Below are 18,854 nucleotides of genomic sequence, written 5' to 3' on the forward strand. Positions count from 1 at the left end.
CACCAATCTGCCAGCTACAGTTGCATTTATCCATGACAGTATAGGTAACAGTGGCCATCACACAGTTCTTGTGGAGATGAAGTCCAACCTTCACATTGAGAACAACCTCCATCGTGTTGTGTGGCACTATCACTGTGCTAAATGGGACAGACTTTGCACAGATCTAGCAACTCAAGACTGGGCATCTATGGGACGCTGTGGGCCATCAACAGCAGCAGAATTGTACTCCAACACAATCTGTAACCTCATTGCCCAGCATATCCCCCAGTCAACCCATTACCATCAAGCCAGAGAATCAATCCTGGTTCAATGGAGAGTGCAGGAGGGCATGCCAGGAGCAGCACCAGACATACCTGAAGATGATGCATCAACCTGGTCAAGCCAAACAGGACTACTTGCATGCCAAGCAGTGTATGTACCAGTCTTCAGCCAATTTAATTCACTCCACGTGATATCAAGAAGTGGTTGGAGACACTGGATACTGCAAAGGCTAAGGGCCCTAACAACATTCTGGCAATAGTACTGAAGACTTGTGCTCCAGAACTTGCCGCTCCCCTAGCCAAGCTGTTCCAGTACAGTTACAACACTGGTACGTGCCTGACAATGTGGAAAAATGCCCAAGTATGTTCTGTACATAAAAATAAGGACAAATCCAACCCGGGCAATTACCACCCCATCAGTCTATTCTCAATCATCAGTAAAGTGATGGAAGGTGTCATCAACAGTGCTATCAAGCAACATCTGCTCAGCAATAACCTGCTCAGTGATGCCCAGTTTGGGTTCCGCCAGGGCCACTCAACTCCTGACCTCATTACAGCCTTGGTTCAAACGTGGACAAAAGAGCTGAATTCCAGAGGTGAGGGGAGAGTTACAGCCCTTGACGTCAAGGCTGCATTCAACCGAGTGTGGCATCAAGGAGCCCTGGCAAACTGGAATCAATGGGTATCGGGGGCAAACTCTCCAGTGGTTGGAGTCATACGTGACACATAGGAAGATAGCTGTGGTTGTGGGAGGTCAATCATATCAGCTCCAAGACATCTCTGCAGGAGTTCCTCAGGATGGTGTCCTCGACCCAACCATCTTCAGCTGCTTTATCCATGATCCTCCCTCCATCATAATGTCAGAAGTGGGGATGTTCACCGATGATTGCACAATGTTCAGCACCACTCGTGACTTCTCAGATACTGAAGCAGTCCATGTTCACATGCAACAAGATCTGGACAATATCCAGGCTTGGGCTGACAAGTGGTAAGTGACATTTGCGCCACACAAATGCCAGGCTATGGCCATCGCCAATAAGAGACAATTTAACCACCACTCCTTGACATTTAATGGTGTTACCATCACTAAATCACCTACTATCAACAACCAGGGGGCTATCATTGACCAGAAACTCAACTGGACTCACCACATAAACAAACACAGTGGCTACAAGAGCTCATCAGAAGCTGGGAATACTGCAGGGAGTAACTCACCTCCTGTTTCCCCAAAGCCTGTCCACCATCTACAAGGCACAAGTCAGGAGGGTGGTGGACTACTCCCCACTTGCCTGGATGAGTGCAGCCCCAACAACCCTCAAGAAGCTTGATACCATTCAGGACAAAGCAGCCAGCTGAATTGGCACTCCACAAGCATTCACTTCCTCCACCACCGACGTTCAGTAGCAGCAATGTGTACTACCTACAAGATGCACTGCAGAAATTCACCAAAGATCCACATACAGCACCTTCCAAACCCACAGCCACTTCTACCTAGAAGGGCAAGGGCAGAAGACATACGGGAACACCACCACCTCCAAGTCACTCACCATCCTGACTTGGAAATATAGTGCTGTTCCTTCAGTGTCGTTGGGTCAAAATCCTGGAATTTCCTCCCTAATGGCATTGTGGGTCAACCCACAGCAGGTGGACTGCAGCGGTTCAAGGCGGCAGCTCACCACCATCTTCTCAAGGGCAACTAGGGATGGGCAAGAAATGATAGCCAGCCAACGATGCCCACATCCCAAAAATGAATAGAAAAATTTAAAAAAAAGTAAAAACACACATTCTCACTAATTTACAAATCTCAAGTTCCATTTATGTAGTGATCTTGTCCTCTGGCAGGAAAAAATGTGCCCAAATTTCCAGACCTGCAAAACTCAAACAGGGCAATCAAATAAGAGAGCCTTACGAGACAGAAAAATAGGCTTCTATGCTTCCTACCTCTATATTGTCTTCACCATGTCGTTGTACTGCCTCTTCCTCAGACAGGCCTACGCAGCCATACTCCAATGGTGTGAAAACTGTCGTTGCGACCTAAATGTATAAATCAAGCATTTCAACTGGACAGAAGTATCAAGCTATTAGATAAAAGTTATCATAGTATCAGCGTGGGCTCAGTGGGGAGCATCTTACCTCTGAGTTGCAAGGTTCTGTGCTCAAGCCACTCTAGAACTTGAGCACAAAGAGACCAACAATCTAACAAAGTGTTGCACTCTTAAGAGGTATTGTTTTTGAGCATACGGACAGTGAGACACTTGGGATTCAACTGAAGGGAAGTTTAAGAAATCAAAAAGAAACAAGAAAGCAGAGGTGCAGAGTAGAGTAGGAAAGAGCAGAAATAAAGCAGAACAGTGGAGCAGAAATTAGAACCAGAGAGTTATAATGGTAAAAGGTCAAAGCTTAAGGCTCTTTATTAAAATGGACACAGCATATGTAAGATAAATGAGTTGATGGCACAAATAGAAATAAATTAATATGACTTGATGGCTATTACAGTGATGCAGTTGGAGGGCGACCAAAACAGGGAACTCAATATTCAAGGGTATTGGAAGAATATTGACTGGACAGCACAGATGAGCAAGGGCAACATGCAAGACAAATTTGTACAGTGCATCAGGGACAGTTTCTTAAGGCAACATGTTGCAGAAGTTGTCCAGGAACACACTATTTTAGATCAGTAATATGTAATGAGGTTGGATTAATAAGAGACCTCATCGTCAAGTGTGCTCAAGGGGTATAGCGATCACAACATGCTAGAATTTCAAGTTTTTCAAGGACAAGCATTTCGTGTCTAAAACCAGCGTCCTCAAGTTAAATAAGGGCAATTACAGAGGTAATGAAGGAAGTTATCTTAAGCAGGCTGTGAAGCTAAACCAGGGAGAAGGTCAATGGTTGAGCAGGAGCAGAGGTTTAAGCAGATATTTCATAACACTCAGCAACAATGTATTCCGGTCAAAAAGATGGACTTGCTGAGAATGATAAGCCATAAGTGGTTAATGAACACAAGAAGAGCACTGAATCATAAAAAGCAGCAAAAGTTAGTGATAGGTCAGATAGAGTCATATAGCATGGAAACAGACGCTTCGGTCCAACCAGTTCATGCTGAACATAATCCCAAACTAAACTAGTCCCATCTACCTGCTCCTGGCCCATATCCCTCCAAACACTACCTTTTCATGTACTTATCCAAATGTCTTTTAAGTGTTTTAATTGTACCCACATCCACCACTTCCTCAGGAAGTTCATTCCATACACAAACCACCATCTGTGTAAAAGATTTGCCCCTCGTCTTTTTTAATCTCTCTCCTCTTAACTTAAAAATGTGCCCCCTTGTCTTGAAATCCACCATCCGAGGGAAAAGACAATTACCATTAACTCTATCTATACCCCTCTTTTTTTTTTTTTTTTTATAAACTTCTATAAGGTTCTAGTTCTTAGTTCCTAGTTCTTATGTTATGTTCTTATGTTCTTAAGGTTAACTCTCAACCTCCTACTCTCCAGTGAAAAATGTCCTAGCCTATCCAGTCTTTCTTTATAATTCAAACGTTCCATACCCAGAAACATCTTGGTAAATCTCTTCTGAACCCTCTCCAGCTTAATAATATCCTTCCTATAACGGGGCAACCAGAACTGGACACTATTCTAGAAGAGGCCTTACCAATGTCCTGTGCAACCTCAACATGACTTCCCAACTCCTACACTCAAAGGACTGAGCAATGAAAGCAAGCGCGCCAAACATCTTTTTAACCACCCTGTCTACGTGTGATGCAAACTTCAAAGAATTATGTACCTGCACCCTTAGGTCCCTCTGTTCTACGACACTATCCAAGTCCCTCCCATTAATTGCATCAGCCTTGTATGTTGTACCAAAAAGAGAAGCCTCGCATTTATCCAGACTGAACTCTGTCTGCCATTTTCAGCCCATTGACCCATTTGATCAAGATCCCTTTGTAATCTTAGAAAACCTTCGCTGTCCACTACGGCACCAATTTTGGTGTCATCCGCAAATTTACTAACAATGCCTTCTATATCCTCATCCAAATAATTTATATACATGATAAACAAAACAGGACCCAGAACCAATCTCTGTGGAACACCACTCGTCACAGGCCTCTAGTCCTAAAAGCAACCCTTCAGCACCACTCTCGGTCTCCTGCTGTTAAGCCAATTATGTATCCAATTGGCAAGCTCACCCAGAATCCTACGTGACCTAACTTTATTAATTAGTCTACCATGCAGAACCTTGTCAAAGGCTTTACTAAAATCCAAATAAACGTCTGCTGCACTGCCATCAATCTTTTTGGTAACTTCCTCAAAAAAAACTCAATCAAGTTTGTGAGACACAATTTCTCTCGCACAAAATCATGCTGACAATCCCTAATCAAATTTTTGCCTCTATAAATGTCGATAAATTCTATCTTTTATAATCACCTCCAAAAATTCACCCACAACCGAAGTCAGACTCTCAGTTCTATAGTTCCCCAGTTTCTCCTTAAACCTTTCTTAAATAAATGTACAACATTAGCCACCATCCAGGCATCAGGCACCTCACCTGTAGTTATAGATGATGCAAATATTTCTGCAAGGGGTCTCGTAATTTCCTCCCTTACTTCCCACAACATTCTGGGATACATTAGATCAGGTCCCGGAGACTTATCCACCTTTATATTCTCGAAGACCTACCAAACCTCTTCTTTTGTAATGTGAACTATTTTTGAAACATTAAAGTTTATTTCTCTATATTCTCTAGAATCCATTTCTTTCTTCACAGTAAAAACTGATGCGAAGTATTTGTTTAGTATCTCTCCCATCTCCTGGGGTTCAACACAATGACGACGTCCTTGGTCTTTAAGAGGCCCAACCCTCTCTGTAGTTACCCTGTTGCTCTTAATGTATTTGTAGAATCTCTTTGCATTATCCTTAACCTTATCTGCCAATGCTATCTCATATCCCCCCTTTGCCTTCCTGATTTCTTTCTTAAGAATGCCATATACTCTTTACATTGATTAAGAGATTCAATTGAACCAAGTTATCTATATCTAAAATAAGATTCTCTTTTATTCGGGACTAGAACCTCAATATCTTTATGTATCCATTGTTCCTTAATCTTACCAGCCTTACTCTTCACTCTAACAGGAACATAATGCCTCTGAACTCTCATCATCACACTCTTGAATGCCTCCTACTTGTCAGTCATTCTTTTACGTGTGAACAGTCTACTCCAATCAACTTTTGAAAATGCTTAGCTCATACTATTAAAATTTGCCTTACTCCAATTAAAAGCTTTAACGTTTATGGAAGGCTTATCCTTTTCCGTAACCATTTTGAAACTAATAGAATTCTGATCGCCACTCCCAAAGTGTTCGCCCACTTTTAGTTCAGTCATCTGCCTTGTCTTATTGCTCTAAGTCTAGGTTTGCTCCTTCTCTAGCAGTAGCATCCACATATCAATAAAAAGAAAAATTCTTGAACACATTTGAAAAATTCTTCATCATCCAAACCTTTAACACTATGGTAGTCCCAGTCAATATTAGGAAAATTAAAATTCCCCCATTGTTACAACCTTATTATGCTTACATATATCTGAGATGTCCCTACATATTTGTTTCTCAATTTCCATCTTACCATTGGGGGTCCTGTAGTACAATCCCATCAAGGTGATCTTTCCTTTCTTATTTCTAATTTCTATTTCTACCCCTTTATTTTCACTGGACAATTTTTCAGAAATATCTTCTTTAGTTACAGCAGTAATGTATTCTTTAACCAAAAACACCATTCCCCCTCCTTTACTATCCTTCCTATAGCATCCAAAATCCAGAACATTGAGCTGCCAGTTTTGTCTGGCACTGGAGGGAGTTCAGAAGATATTCACTAGGCTGATTCTTGGGCTGAAGGCGTTGACTTATCAATAATAGCTAAACAGGTTTGGGCTTTATTCACCGGAGTTTAGAAGAATGAGGGGTGACCTTATTGAAACATACAGGATTCTGAGGGGGCCTGACAGGGTAGATGTTGAGATATGTTTCCATTTGTAAGGGAATCTCAAACTAAAGGACATAGCAGACAAAATGAGGGAACATTGGAATTCTCCAACCAAGGAAGTTGCGGAGGCTAGATCACTGAAAGCATTTAAAAAGAGGAAATAGATTTTTGAAATCAGGAAGTTGACTATGAGGAGCTAGCATGACACAGGAGTTGAGGCTTGGGACAAATCAGCCATGATCCTATTGAGTGGGGGTGGGGCAGGTTGAGGGACAAAATGGCCTACTACTACTCCTACCTATTGTGTTCTTATTTAAAAAACGGAGCAGAATTAGGCCATTTGACCAATCAGGTCTGCTCTGTCATTCGATCGTGGCTGATATGTTTCTCAGCCCCATTCTCCTGCCTTCTCCCTGTAACCTTTGATCCTGTTACTAATCATGTTACTAATTATGTTCTTGCTATACATTAGGTTTTCAACCTCATCACCCAAATCACCCAAATATTTTGGTCAGGTGGGTGTAGACGATCCAATGGCACTATTTTGAAGAGGAGCATGGTGAGCTCACCTTAAGTACCCTGGGCAATGGTTATCCTTAGAACAATCACAAAAAAGCTTACATGGTCTTTTAATTCAGGGCAGTCTGTGTGCAAATAGTTTTGTATAAAATAGTGGTGACTGCACTTCAAAAATGTTCACAAATTGTAAATCACTTCAGAGTCCAAAGATACTATAGAAACTTTATGTTCCTTTCCAATGAAACATGTGCCAGCTGGCTGAAACCCTGATAATGGGTAATTCCATAGTTGAACCAGGAAGTGAGGATCAACTCTTTGTACGGCACATGTTTCATCTGCCAAAAAGGGAACAGCTCCAACTACAGAAACTTTCTGCCATTCCATTAAATTACAAATCTATTTATAATTGTATCTTGTGTAAATATGCTATTAAACATGCACACACAATTAAAACATTTCTTCAATACAATGACTGAGAGTCAACCTTTTTTAATTCACCTGCTACAGAATTTATCCGTAAGATTTACTCACATTGTCATAGTCCATCAATTCAGTAGAGTTGCCAAAAAGTCGATGTGCCAGTAACTTGCCAGCTTTGATAGCTGTTGGCGTGAGTTCTGGTCGACCCTATTAAACAAACAAGTAAAATTAGCTCAACTCCTCTTGAATAATAAAATTATTTACTTGTGTTCCATTTTGTTACTGACTGCACAGTTATGAAATTCCAAATTATCATAAGCAAGAGTGCATAAGATTGCACTAAAATATTAGTTGATGTTTTGCCACTCTTAACGTGTATAATTATAGTGACTGTATCCATTTAACCCATTGATGGCAGCTGCTTTTCTGCCTTTAACTTGGTCAAAAGTTGACTACATCTCCCTCTGAGACAACAAAAATATCCTTCTGTGTTTTAATTTTTGCATTTGGCCACGTACCTACAGCTTTTTGCTTTGGATAGTTGAGGCAGACTGTATCATCCAAAAGGCATGCCTTCAGGATACAAGGGAAATACTGTCAGCTACTGAATAATTTATGCACAGGATTTTTAAAGGTGCTAAAATGTAAACACTGGTCAGCCTCAACTGTGATAAGCAAGTATAAGTGCTGCAGCACAACATTAAAACCAATGCAATTACAAAGCAGCAAAAGTACACAAATCCTGCAACCGATTTACCCTTTCCTATTCCATTACATTTCATAACAACTATAACAAATGAAACTGATAATTGTATTTCATCAAAAGTAACAGCTGGACCATGCCTTACCTCTGCAAGATCTCCAATTGCATAGATGTGGGAAGCAGAAGTTTCTTCATTGGCACCAACAATGATCTTCCCAGTTTCTGGATGAATCTGGACCCCGGCTTTGTCTAAACACAGGTCTCCTGTTTCAGGTGCTCGACCTGGAAGCAATTGAGATGCTAAGTATGTAATCAGCAAAGTCAGACGTCACACGACACCAGGTTATTCCAAATAAACCTGTTGACTATAACCTGGTGTCGTGTGACTTCTGATTTTGTCCATCCCAGTCCAAGACCGGCACCTCCACATCATATGTACTCAGCAGAGGAAGCTATCACTTTTTCAAATGCTGTGTAGATGTTTACAATACATAAAATACACAAAAAGCTGAGCACCTGAAACTTGCAGCTGAGCACATGTCTATATTCAGGGGTTACAGATTCATAAGACCACAAAAAATAGGAATAGCCCCTCAAACCTCCACCATTCAATGGGGTCATGTCTGATCCAACATACCTCATGAACACTTTCCTGCATTTTCTCTGGAACCCTCGATTCCCTGACTGATCAAGAATCTATCTCAGTCTTAAATATACACTAGGACCCTGCCCCCACAGCTCTCTGTGGCAAGGAGCTCAAAAGACTCTCAATCCTCCAAGGGAAAAAATTCCTTCTCACCTCAGTTTTAAATTGGTGTCCCTTTATTCTGAGGCTATGCCCTCTGGTCCTAGACTCTCCCATGAGGAGAAACATCATCTCAGCATTTACCCTGTCAAGCCCTTTAAGAGTCCTGTACGTTTCAATGAGATCACCTCTCATTCTTCTGAACTCCAAGTAGACTCCTAATCTATTTAGGCTGTACTCACAAGCAATCCCTCCATACTTGGGATCAATCTTCGCTGAATTGTCTCCAATAAAATGGTATATATTCTCAAATAAAGGGACCAAGAGAAAGATAAGGCAGTAATTAACTTTATATTTACAGGCACTTAATCAGAATCAGAATGTAGTGTTACAGCTACTATGAAGATGCAGAGAAAGATCAACTCTAATATATGAGAGCTCCATTCCTAAGTCAGATAACGGTGGGGAAGAAGCTGTTCTTAAAACTATTGGTATGTGTTTTCAAACCTTTGTATCTTCTGCCTGATCGAAGAAGGTAGAACCTTGGAAGATGGTATAACTAGGGTGGTTGGGGTCTTTGATTATGCTGGCTGCTTTCCTGAAGCCGTGGGAAGTGCTGATGGAGAAAGTGGAAGGAAGACTGGTTTTCGTGATGAACTGGGCCATGTTTACAATTCTCTGTAATTTCCTGCGGTTTTGGGCAGAACAGTTGCTCTACCAAGCTGTAGTGTATCCGGATAGGATGCTTTCAATGGTGCATCTATAAAAATTGTTAAGAGTCGTTATGGACATGCTGAATTTCCTTAACCTTTGTGAATATCACAGGAGGCAACAGCCTAGTGGTATTGTCAGTGGATTACCTCTGTAAATCCAGAGACCTAGGAATTTTGAGAGGACATGGGATTAAATCCCACCATGGCAGACAGTGGAATATGAATGCATGCTACTCCTTCAAAAGAACTCCAATAAGTTGGTTAAGCCTGATTCCACTTTCACAAAAACATGCTTGCTCTTCTCAATTATCTTAAATTTTTTTAAATGCCCAGCTATAACCTTCTTAGTTATCGATTCTAACATATTATCCATGACAAACATCAAGCCAATTGCCCTGGCTTCCTGCTTTGGGTTGCCATCGCTTCCTGAATGGAGGAGTTATCTTCACCGTTTCCCAGTCTAAAGTAACCTTTCCAAATTTTAATGAATTTTGGAAAATTAACATAATGTATCTACTACCTCATTAGTCACCCCTTTAAAGGCACTGAAGGGCTGAATGGCTTGCCTGTGCACTTTAACACTGTTCTTAGGCTGGCGCTGGATATGCAAGTTATAGACCGCCTTTGCCAGTACTTCCATATCCCAAGAACAAATGCCAGTTAAAATAGATTATGTGCTACACTACACAGTTTTGTTTACCACAATAACAAGTTGAGAGACACACCAAGTGGGGAAGAAATCTAACCACTATGTGCTTTCTATAACAAAAACAGAGGTTGCTGGAAAAGTTCAGCAGGTCTCGCAGCATCTGTGGAGATAAATCAGAGTTAATGTTTCGGGCCGAATGACCCTTCCTCAGTTCTGAGGAAGGGTCACTGAACCCAAAACGATAACTCTGATTTCTCTCCACGGATGCTGCCAGACCTGCTGAACTTTTCCAGCAACTTCTGTTTTTGTTTCTGATTTACAGCATTCACAGTTCTTTCGCCGTTTTCGATAACCTTATTTTGGTGCTTTCCTATACAATTTTTAATGGAATAAAATGTCCCATAATGCATCTCTGTAACACAACAGAACAAAATTTGATACCAAGTTACACAGATGATTTCAGAGCAGATGGCAAAGAGGTAAGTTTTAAGAAATGTTTTAAAAGGAGGAGAGAGAGAGAGAGAGAGAGAGAGAGAGAGAGAGAGAGAGAGAGAGGGAGAGGGAGATGGACCAGTGTGGAGCTGGAGGAACACAGCAGGCCAGGTAGCATCAGAGAAGCAGGAAAGTTGACGTTTCAGGTCAGGTTCAGAAATTTCTGAAGAAGGGTCCCGACTCGAAATATCAACTTGCCTGCTCCTCTGATGCTGCCTGGCCTGCTGTGTTTCTGTAGCTCCACGCTGTGTTATCTCTGGCTCCAGCATCTGCACTTCTTACTATCTCTGAGAGAGACAGATGGAGTAGTTTCATGAGGGAATACCAAAGCTGAAATCACAGCCGCCAATCACACTAGAAAGAAACTGAATATGTGTAAGAGACTAGAATTGAGGAGTATAGGAATCTCAAAGGGGTGGAGGGCTGAAGGAGATTGGAGCAATAAACTTATGAACAAACATATTACTACCCTGAAAAATAACAATGTTGTCAATGCAGCATCTTGTAAATACCAGGATGAGGAAAATGTAAAACAATGCTAATAAGTACAATCTGTCTCTTAAAACAATATAAAATACATATTCACAGTTGACAGTTAATTGTTTGGCTGCTTTGTTTGACTTGTAATAATCGGCTTCATGGGACAGTGTTCGTAAATAATTATGGACTTGAACTGCAATAGCAATATATAGATCAAAGTCAAGCCAAATTCTCAGGCTAAGAGAAATACTGATCAACATTGATTATTACTAGTTGCTTAAAATAGTTCTACACAGCTACCAGCTGCTCTCCCATCATTCTGAATGCATTTGAGAATATTTTCTATAAATTGTCATCTGCTTATTCTGCCCTTCCTTTTAGATGAGTGATTGAAACTGTCAACACTAAACTACCTCTTAGTCTCCTCTCCTGATGAGCATGTATTTTTATCTCATTTCCCACTCATCACACTAGATCCTGCTCCATTGTTTGTTTTTTCCTCCACCGCTCCAATCATTAATGTGCCACCCCACGCCCCAACAGTGATGCTATCTGTGAATAAAAATGAAAAAATACCAGGCCTTATCTGGGCATGGACGTGGTAGAATTTCCTATAGTCATAATACAATGTGTACTTGGATTATATGTTGTGCAGATTAGGATCCAACAAGTAACTGAATTCCTCCTTGTATCCCTGCTTGCTGAAACAAGGGACAAATTAACATGCCAGCAGACATTAATGCAGATTTTCAAAAAAAGTAACAGTTGGTGCAAAAGACAAACCACAGTAATAGATACTTTTATTTGTGTTTACTTTGAATGAAGTACCAATCAAAGAAAATGTCCTGAGTATTAAATATCAGTGACAAGACACTATTTGGCTAATACCACTGAAGGCTGTTGCTGGACCTGGTGGAATGATAATTTCGCCAATTTCATTCAGACAAGTCAGGCAGTTAAAGGTGGGTGGCTGAATGGTGCCAAGAGCAAAGCTGTTAGCGACACATACCCAAAGGTTTGATTCACTGCAAGTCAACTTTACCTTTGACATCTGCAGAGGCACTTTTGGAGTAGGACAGCTGAGTGAGAAGGGCAAAATGAGCTAACATTGCTAGCCAGTGACCCCTTCTGGAAAACATAGGTCATACGCTAGGAATACCACAGTGTGCAACTCACTTCCTGACTTACAAAGCCTTCCTGCCATCCACAAGACACAAGTCAGGAGTGTGATGAAATGCTCACCATTTGCCTGGAAGAGTGCAGTTCCAACAACACTCAAGAAGCTTGACGTGATCCAGGACAAAGCAGCCTACTTGACTGGCATCACATCCGCAAGTATCCACTCCTCCAACTCCAACACTCGGTAGAAACAGTTTGTACTAGGAATACTGCAGAAATTTGCCAAAGATCCTTAGACAGTACCTTCCAAACCCATGTCTATTTCCATCTAGAAGGACAAGGACAGCAGATACATGGGAACATCACCACCTGCAAGTTCCCCTCCAAGCCACTCAGCATCCTGACTTGGAAATATATTACCGTTCCTTCAGGGTCGCTGGGTCAAAAATCCTGGAATTCCCTCCCTAGTGGTATTGCGGGTATACCTACAGCATGTAGACTGCAGCTGTTCAAGAAGGCAGCTCAACACCACCATCTCAAGGACAACGAGTGACCGGCAATAAATACTGGTCCAACCAGCAACGCCACATCCCACAAGTGAATAAAACAAAACACAACAGTTATGAAAATGCAAGATGTCTTTCAAATGGATGTTGCGCAGATACATTAAGAAATGATCTAGCGTTTAATGCAAGGAAATTGTCCAGCAACAAAATAACTAAAATTACAACTGAACACTCATGCTCAGCAGCCACAGATTGAATACTTGGATTGTGGAGAGTAGATCTACCATTACAATTCTCACGTTATATTCTCAGGCAGCGGTCATACAACAAGCTGGCAACACAGATTGCTGCCCAATAATTAAAAGAAAACAGATAAGTCAACCACGCCAACCCAAGTCAGCTAGATAGATGCAAGGGTCACCACGGGACTTAATTAATCATTAAAATCAACCCACGGTATTGGACCAAGAGATTTATTCACGCAACATCCGACTTTTTGTGTCCGAGCTTATTTATCACTAATTTCACTTAGATTTGTAAGGCTTGCGTTTGGAATCTGATGAAATTTCTTTTTCAAAGTATTTTGTATTCCTTCTCCCTCAACAAAGTAGTTACTGTCTCAACAATTCCAATAGTCTTGGGAGTTACAACTTATTCTTCCTAAAGTCATATCAACAACACTTTGTGATCTTTAAATCAACACTAAAGTGCTTAAGAGTAATTTTCCTCACCAGCAGTATTAAATTCACCTATACTTTCCCAGCACAGTTTACTTGGATTGTTTGAGTTTCACAATTAGGGTCAGACAGCTGTCTGCTGGATGATGCCAGCATCGCCACCTACAAACAACAAATTTGAAAACACATGTTCCTGTTCTCAACCTACGACTGAAATATTTCCTCTGAACCAAAAATGCATCTGGGAAAGGAAACCATCCCTTTCCTTTCGTCATCTTCTCCTATTAGTGGCATTTGTAGCAATATATTCAGCACTGCCTTCTTCCCACATCCCAGCCACTAGAGTGGTCCTGATTAATATAAAAATTCACAAATTAAACATCGCCTCAGTTTTAAGAACTAAAGAACATATTGCTAAACTTGAGGGACAATTTTAAAACATCAATGAGTTATACATTATAAGTAAAACCCACTTATTTGGAGTCTGAACCATAACACAAACTATTTCACTCCAGCTTTTTGGTACAGCCTGTTTTTATGAAGATTCTAAAATACAAATCAGTGTAATACAAATTTTTATAATGTATTAATTAGTGTACTATAGTTAAACCTGGTGCTCCATTTATAGTATGAGTTGCTTTGCTAACCTCTGCACATGGTACAGGTTCCCAAATGTATTTGTCCTGGAGTCTTTTAGCAGACTTGGAAGCTGCAGTGCAGAATGATAGCTTAAAATATTAGTCTATCTGTGGTGTTGGATGTTTCTTCTGCCAAATACTCTAAACCAACAGTACTGGCAAAGGCTTCTGTAGATAAACGCACATGAATCCAGTGGGCTATGATCACTAAGCTCAGTTAACAAAACAAACTAACTTGCGTATTTATCTTGTGTATAAATTTCAACAACTGTTGTACAGATAGCTCCTAAAATAAAAGCTTAAATAGGAAAAGATAAAGTCACTGTTACAATCAATCAGAGTCATGCGAAATATATAAATTGCTAGATTTAAAAAGTACCTTCTAAATCATCTCCTACTATCCTACAAAAAGTCTGCAAAAATGGAAACAATTTCCTGTTATTTCTTTCATCAAACCTTTCATGATTTTGAGTGCCATGATTAATTGTCCTCTGAACTTTTTTTGCTCAGAGGGAAGCAATTCCAACTTCAGTCTCTCCACGTAATGTCCTTCATCATTCCAGATCTGTTTACTTCACTTGCAAACAAGACTCATTAAGTAGTTTTGGCTTGTACGCATTTGTGTAATAGTGCTATTTGCATCTGCAGAGGTAACAAGGTAATGCGATCAGAAAGCCACATACTCCTCAGTGAATAATATAGATATTTTCTAATCAACCTGTTCAAAGTTGTTATTACACATCTCTGGAGCAGGTGGGACTTGAACCCAGGCTTCCTGATCCAGATGTAGGGAAAATACACTGCCCACAACAGCCCTCAGTGAGCGATGTAATGCAGTTTGGAGTTAATAGTTCAATCTTGTCATATTAACCCGTAGACAGTGAATCAAGATTAAGGTGCTGGGAGATTCTAAGAGCTATCTTACAATATGCAAGTGGCATTTAATTGTTAACATTACGTGAACAAATTGGCCAAAAATTCCATCTACCCTTGACTTCCCTAAATACTCTAACTAACAAAACTCTGTGTAAGTTAATTTATTCTCAGGGAACTTGTGAATGGCAGCATTCATTATTCCACAGGAACCGCTTGTAAAAGAAATGGAAAAAGGCCTTAAAGAAGATCCCACTCCACTTCTCCCAACTCACACAAGTACAATGCTCTTTTTTTAAAAAATGATCTATTTTTGACCAATTGTTTATATTTGAAAGGAAATACCAAAATATAATTCAAACAGCCAGCCTCCGGGTTGCAATGATCACACATCTTGGTGCTACAAGAATAGATTTACTATTGTGCTCTTATCAATCAACACAAGGAAGTCTCGACAGCAGAAAGCAACAACCGCAACTGCCAATCATCCACAGCCTCAAATGCTCACTTTCATTCAGTTTTTAAATTGGAAATATACAAGCCCTCTGTGGCATTCATGTACTGACAGTACAAACACATTCTTCCAAAATCCCAGGTCCCTAGACACCAACATTTGGTATTTGAAAATTTGGTTCTTCTTGGAGCTTCTAACGTGCTAACTGAAACTATGTTTTTTTTTGTTTAGTTTTATTTTAAACAATACAGCACATTATCTACAGGTAACAGCACTTAAAAGTCAGTTCTCTTAAGATTGCAAAGCCCAGTTACAACATTGTTAGCTGGATCTGTTGCTACCCTTCAATTCTGCAGTTAGGATCTTGTCCACATAATTTACAAAAAAAAAATTCCAGTGCAACAGACTAAAATGTAGCTTTGAAAAGAAATAGTGACAGTAAAAAGGAGATGTAAGCCAATATAGCACTGAGACTATAACAAAATACAACCTACAAAACTTAACATCAACAATTCTCCACACAATTCTCCATACGACATTTTATGCCCTGTATAAAAGCTTCAGTGGCAAGATTATTCAGTTATTAAGACAAAAACTTGAGATTCTATTCGTAACTTTTGGTCCACTTAAAATGTTTCCAAAGCAGAAACCTATGGCCTCTCAAGCCCATCCCGCCATTAAATAAGATCATGGCTGATCTTGGGCCACAACTCCAATTTCCAACCTTTCCCCATATCCTTCAATTTCCATGTCAAAATGTTTTGATAATTCTAGCCTTGAACATACTCAACAATTGGACATCTACAGCTCTAAGGTAGAGGATTCCAAATATTCTTAATCCTTTGAAATCAAGAAGCCCTTTGAAACACAAATTTCTCATGTTAGTCGCAAATGACGGATTGATTGTCCAGAGAGTATAATCCATAGTTTTAGATTCTTCTGATAAGCCCTTTAAGACTTCAGAGAAGAGTCACTGGACTCAAAACGTTAACTCTGTTTCTTTTCACAGATGTGATCAGACCTGCTGAGTTTCTCCAGAATGATATGTTTTTGTTTCACATCTCCAAATTCCACAGTACTTTAGCTTCATTCTCTCAGTTGTATGTTTCAGATCGACTTTCACTCTTCTAAATTCCAGGAAGGCCATCATACCCAACCTTTCCTCAGATGATAACCCTCTCATCCCAAGAATCAAATCGAGTGAACAGTCCTTGCAGTTGATTTAGAATTGCTTCACCATTGGTGCTGTGCTTTCAGTTGCCTGGATAAGCTCTGGAATTTCTTCCCTACACCTTTCTGCTTCTATACCTCGCTTTCCTCTTTAAAACCTAGCTTTTTGACCAAGCTTTTGGTCACCTGTCCTAACACGCTGTGCGGCTCAGGGTCATACTTTGTTTTACAATGCTACTGCCAAGCACCATGGGATGTTTCATTATGTTAAAAGTGTGATGTATAAATTATAGTGACTGCATTCAGCAGCTGCTAAGACAATTTTAACTATAGTTTACAGTAATGAACAATATTCAAAAATGTGCTGCATAAAGGTCACATGTTAATATATCAATGGTTCAATTTATAATTCCTACATTAACTACATTTTAAAAGTACTTCATTAGCTTCAAAGCTTTGGGACATCCTGAGGTTGTGAAATGTTACATAACGCAAGTCATTCTTTTATATCAGTTGGTATGAATATAGTGAATTCATTGTCATTTCACTACTTTATTGACACGTTTTTTTAAATTTATTCTTTTTTTGGGGGCGTCGCTAGCTGGCCAGCATTTACTGCCCATCCCTAGTTGGTGGTGAACTGCCTTCTTGAACCACTGCAGTCCACCTGCTGTGGGTTGACCCACAATGCCATAAGTGAGGGAATTCCAGGATTTTGACCCAGTGACAGTGAAGGAACGGCGATATATTTCCAAGTCAGGATGGTGAGTGGCTTGGAGGGGAACTGGAAGGTGATGGTGTTCCCATATGTCTGCTGCCCTTGCTGTTCTAGACGGAAGATGCTGTCTGAGGATCTTTAGTGAATTTCTGCAGTGCATCTTCTAGACAGTACACGCTGCTGCTACTGAGCGCCAGTAGTGGAGGGAGTGGATGCTTGTGAATGCAGTGCCAATCAAGCGGGCTGTTTTGTCCTCGATGGTGTCAAGCCTCGAGTGTTGTTAGGGCTGCACTCATCCAGGCAAGTGGGGAGTATTCCATCACACTTCTGACTTGTGCCTTGTAGATGGTGGACAGGCTTTGAGGAGTCAGAAGGTGAGCTACTCACTGCAGTACACCTAGCCTCTGACCTGCTCTTGTAGCTACTGTGTTTATGTGGTGAATCCAGTTGAGCTTCTGATCAAGGACAACCCCCAGGATGTTGACAGTGAGGGACTTAGCAATAGCAACACCACGGGGCAGTGGTCAGACCATCTCTTGTTGGTGATGGTCATAGCCTGGCATTTGTGTGGCATGAGTGTTATTTGCCACTGGTTAGCCCGAGCCTGGATATTGTCCAGATCTTGTTGCATTTGGACATGGACTACTTCAGTGTTTCAGGAGTCGTGAATGTGCTGAACATTGTGCAATCATTGATGAACATCCCCACTTCTGACTTACGATAGAGAGAAGGTCATTGATGAAGCAGCTGAAGGTGGTTGGACACTACCCTGAGGAACTCCTCCAGAGATGTCCTGGAGCTGAGGTGATTGACCTCCCACAACCATGACCATCTTCCTATGTGTCAGATATGACTCTAACCACCGGAGAGTTTTTCCCCTGATACCCATTGATTCCAGTTTTGCCAGGGCTCCATGATGCCACACTCGGTCGAATGCAGCCTTAATATCAAGGGCTATCACTCACATCTCACCTCTGAAATTCAGCTGTTTTGTACACGTTTGAACCAGGGCTGTAATGAGGTCAGGACATAATCAATATACACTTAATTTATCATGGGAGTGTCTCTATTCTTATTTGAAAATTGTTGCAACACTTGTTATTTTGAAGTGGTCCAAGGTCATCTCATTTCCTGTTGAGATTTTGCCAAGGTTGGCTCCTGTATATTGGACAGCTGCTACCTGGAAATGGTGCTTTATCCACTTTGAAGTCCTCTAATCTCCTAATAATTGCTTACTCATTTATCATGCTTGCAAGACTTACTAAGTTTATGTGCTGAAAAATCTAACTTTGGCAAATCCAAACTTGTATCTCTGATGAATACTAATTAGAACAAATTATTCTGATGTGCTGCCACGTTTTTGATAATCTCCTATACCCTCGTGGGTTAAAAAAGTCCTTGAACTACTGTTAGACGTGAGGAACTCGAAATCAATTTCACAGGCTTAACATGATTAAAAAAATCTCAAGCATTCTGCTGGTGCCTTAGTCAGCCAGGCTTAGCAGGAAATCAGATCAATGGTCAAAATGCATTGTCAGTAAATGGTGGGAGAGGGTCAGAGGCTAGGTCAAGGAGATGGGTGGGGGAAAAGAAATGGGAACTGAGGAAATAGGACCAGAAGCCACATGAAACAGGGGATAGCAAGAACTGCAGATGCTGGAGTCAGAGTCAATACAGTGTGCAGCTGGAGGAACACAGGAGGTCAGGCAGCATCAGAGGAGCAGGAGAGTCGACGT

At 40.8% G+C, this 18,854-nt stretch overlaps 1 protein-coding gene across 1 annotated transcript in view; it reads right to left on the bottom strand.

The window, feature by feature from the left end:
* Positions 1–2,087: 2,087 nt before the first annotated feature.
* The window catches only part of txnrd2.2 (thioredoxin reductase 2, tandem duplicate 2), a 60,371-nt gene continuing 43,604 nt past the window's right edge, over positions 2,088–18,854 (bottom strand). The window contains exons 10-12 of the mRNA XM_048611752.1: positions 8,030–8,166; positions 7,293–7,388; positions 2,088–2,294 (exon numbers count right to left, since the gene is read on the bottom strand). Coding sequence (XP_048467709.1) covers positions 2,166–2,294; positions 7,293–7,388; positions 8,030–8,166 — 362 coding nt within the window. The 3' untranslated portion in view covers positions 2,088–2,165. The remainder of the gene's footprint in view (positions 2,295–7,292; positions 7,389–8,029; positions 8,167–18,854) is intronic.

This window comes from Rhincodon typus, chromosome 24 (assembly GCF_021869965.1).
Source record: "Rhincodon typus isolate 14 chromosome 24, sRhiTyp1.1, whole genome shotgun sequence".
Classification (NCBI taxonomy): domain Eukaryota; kingdom Metazoa; phylum Chordata; class Chondrichthyes; order Orectolobiformes; family Rhincodontidae; genus Rhincodon; species Rhincodon typus.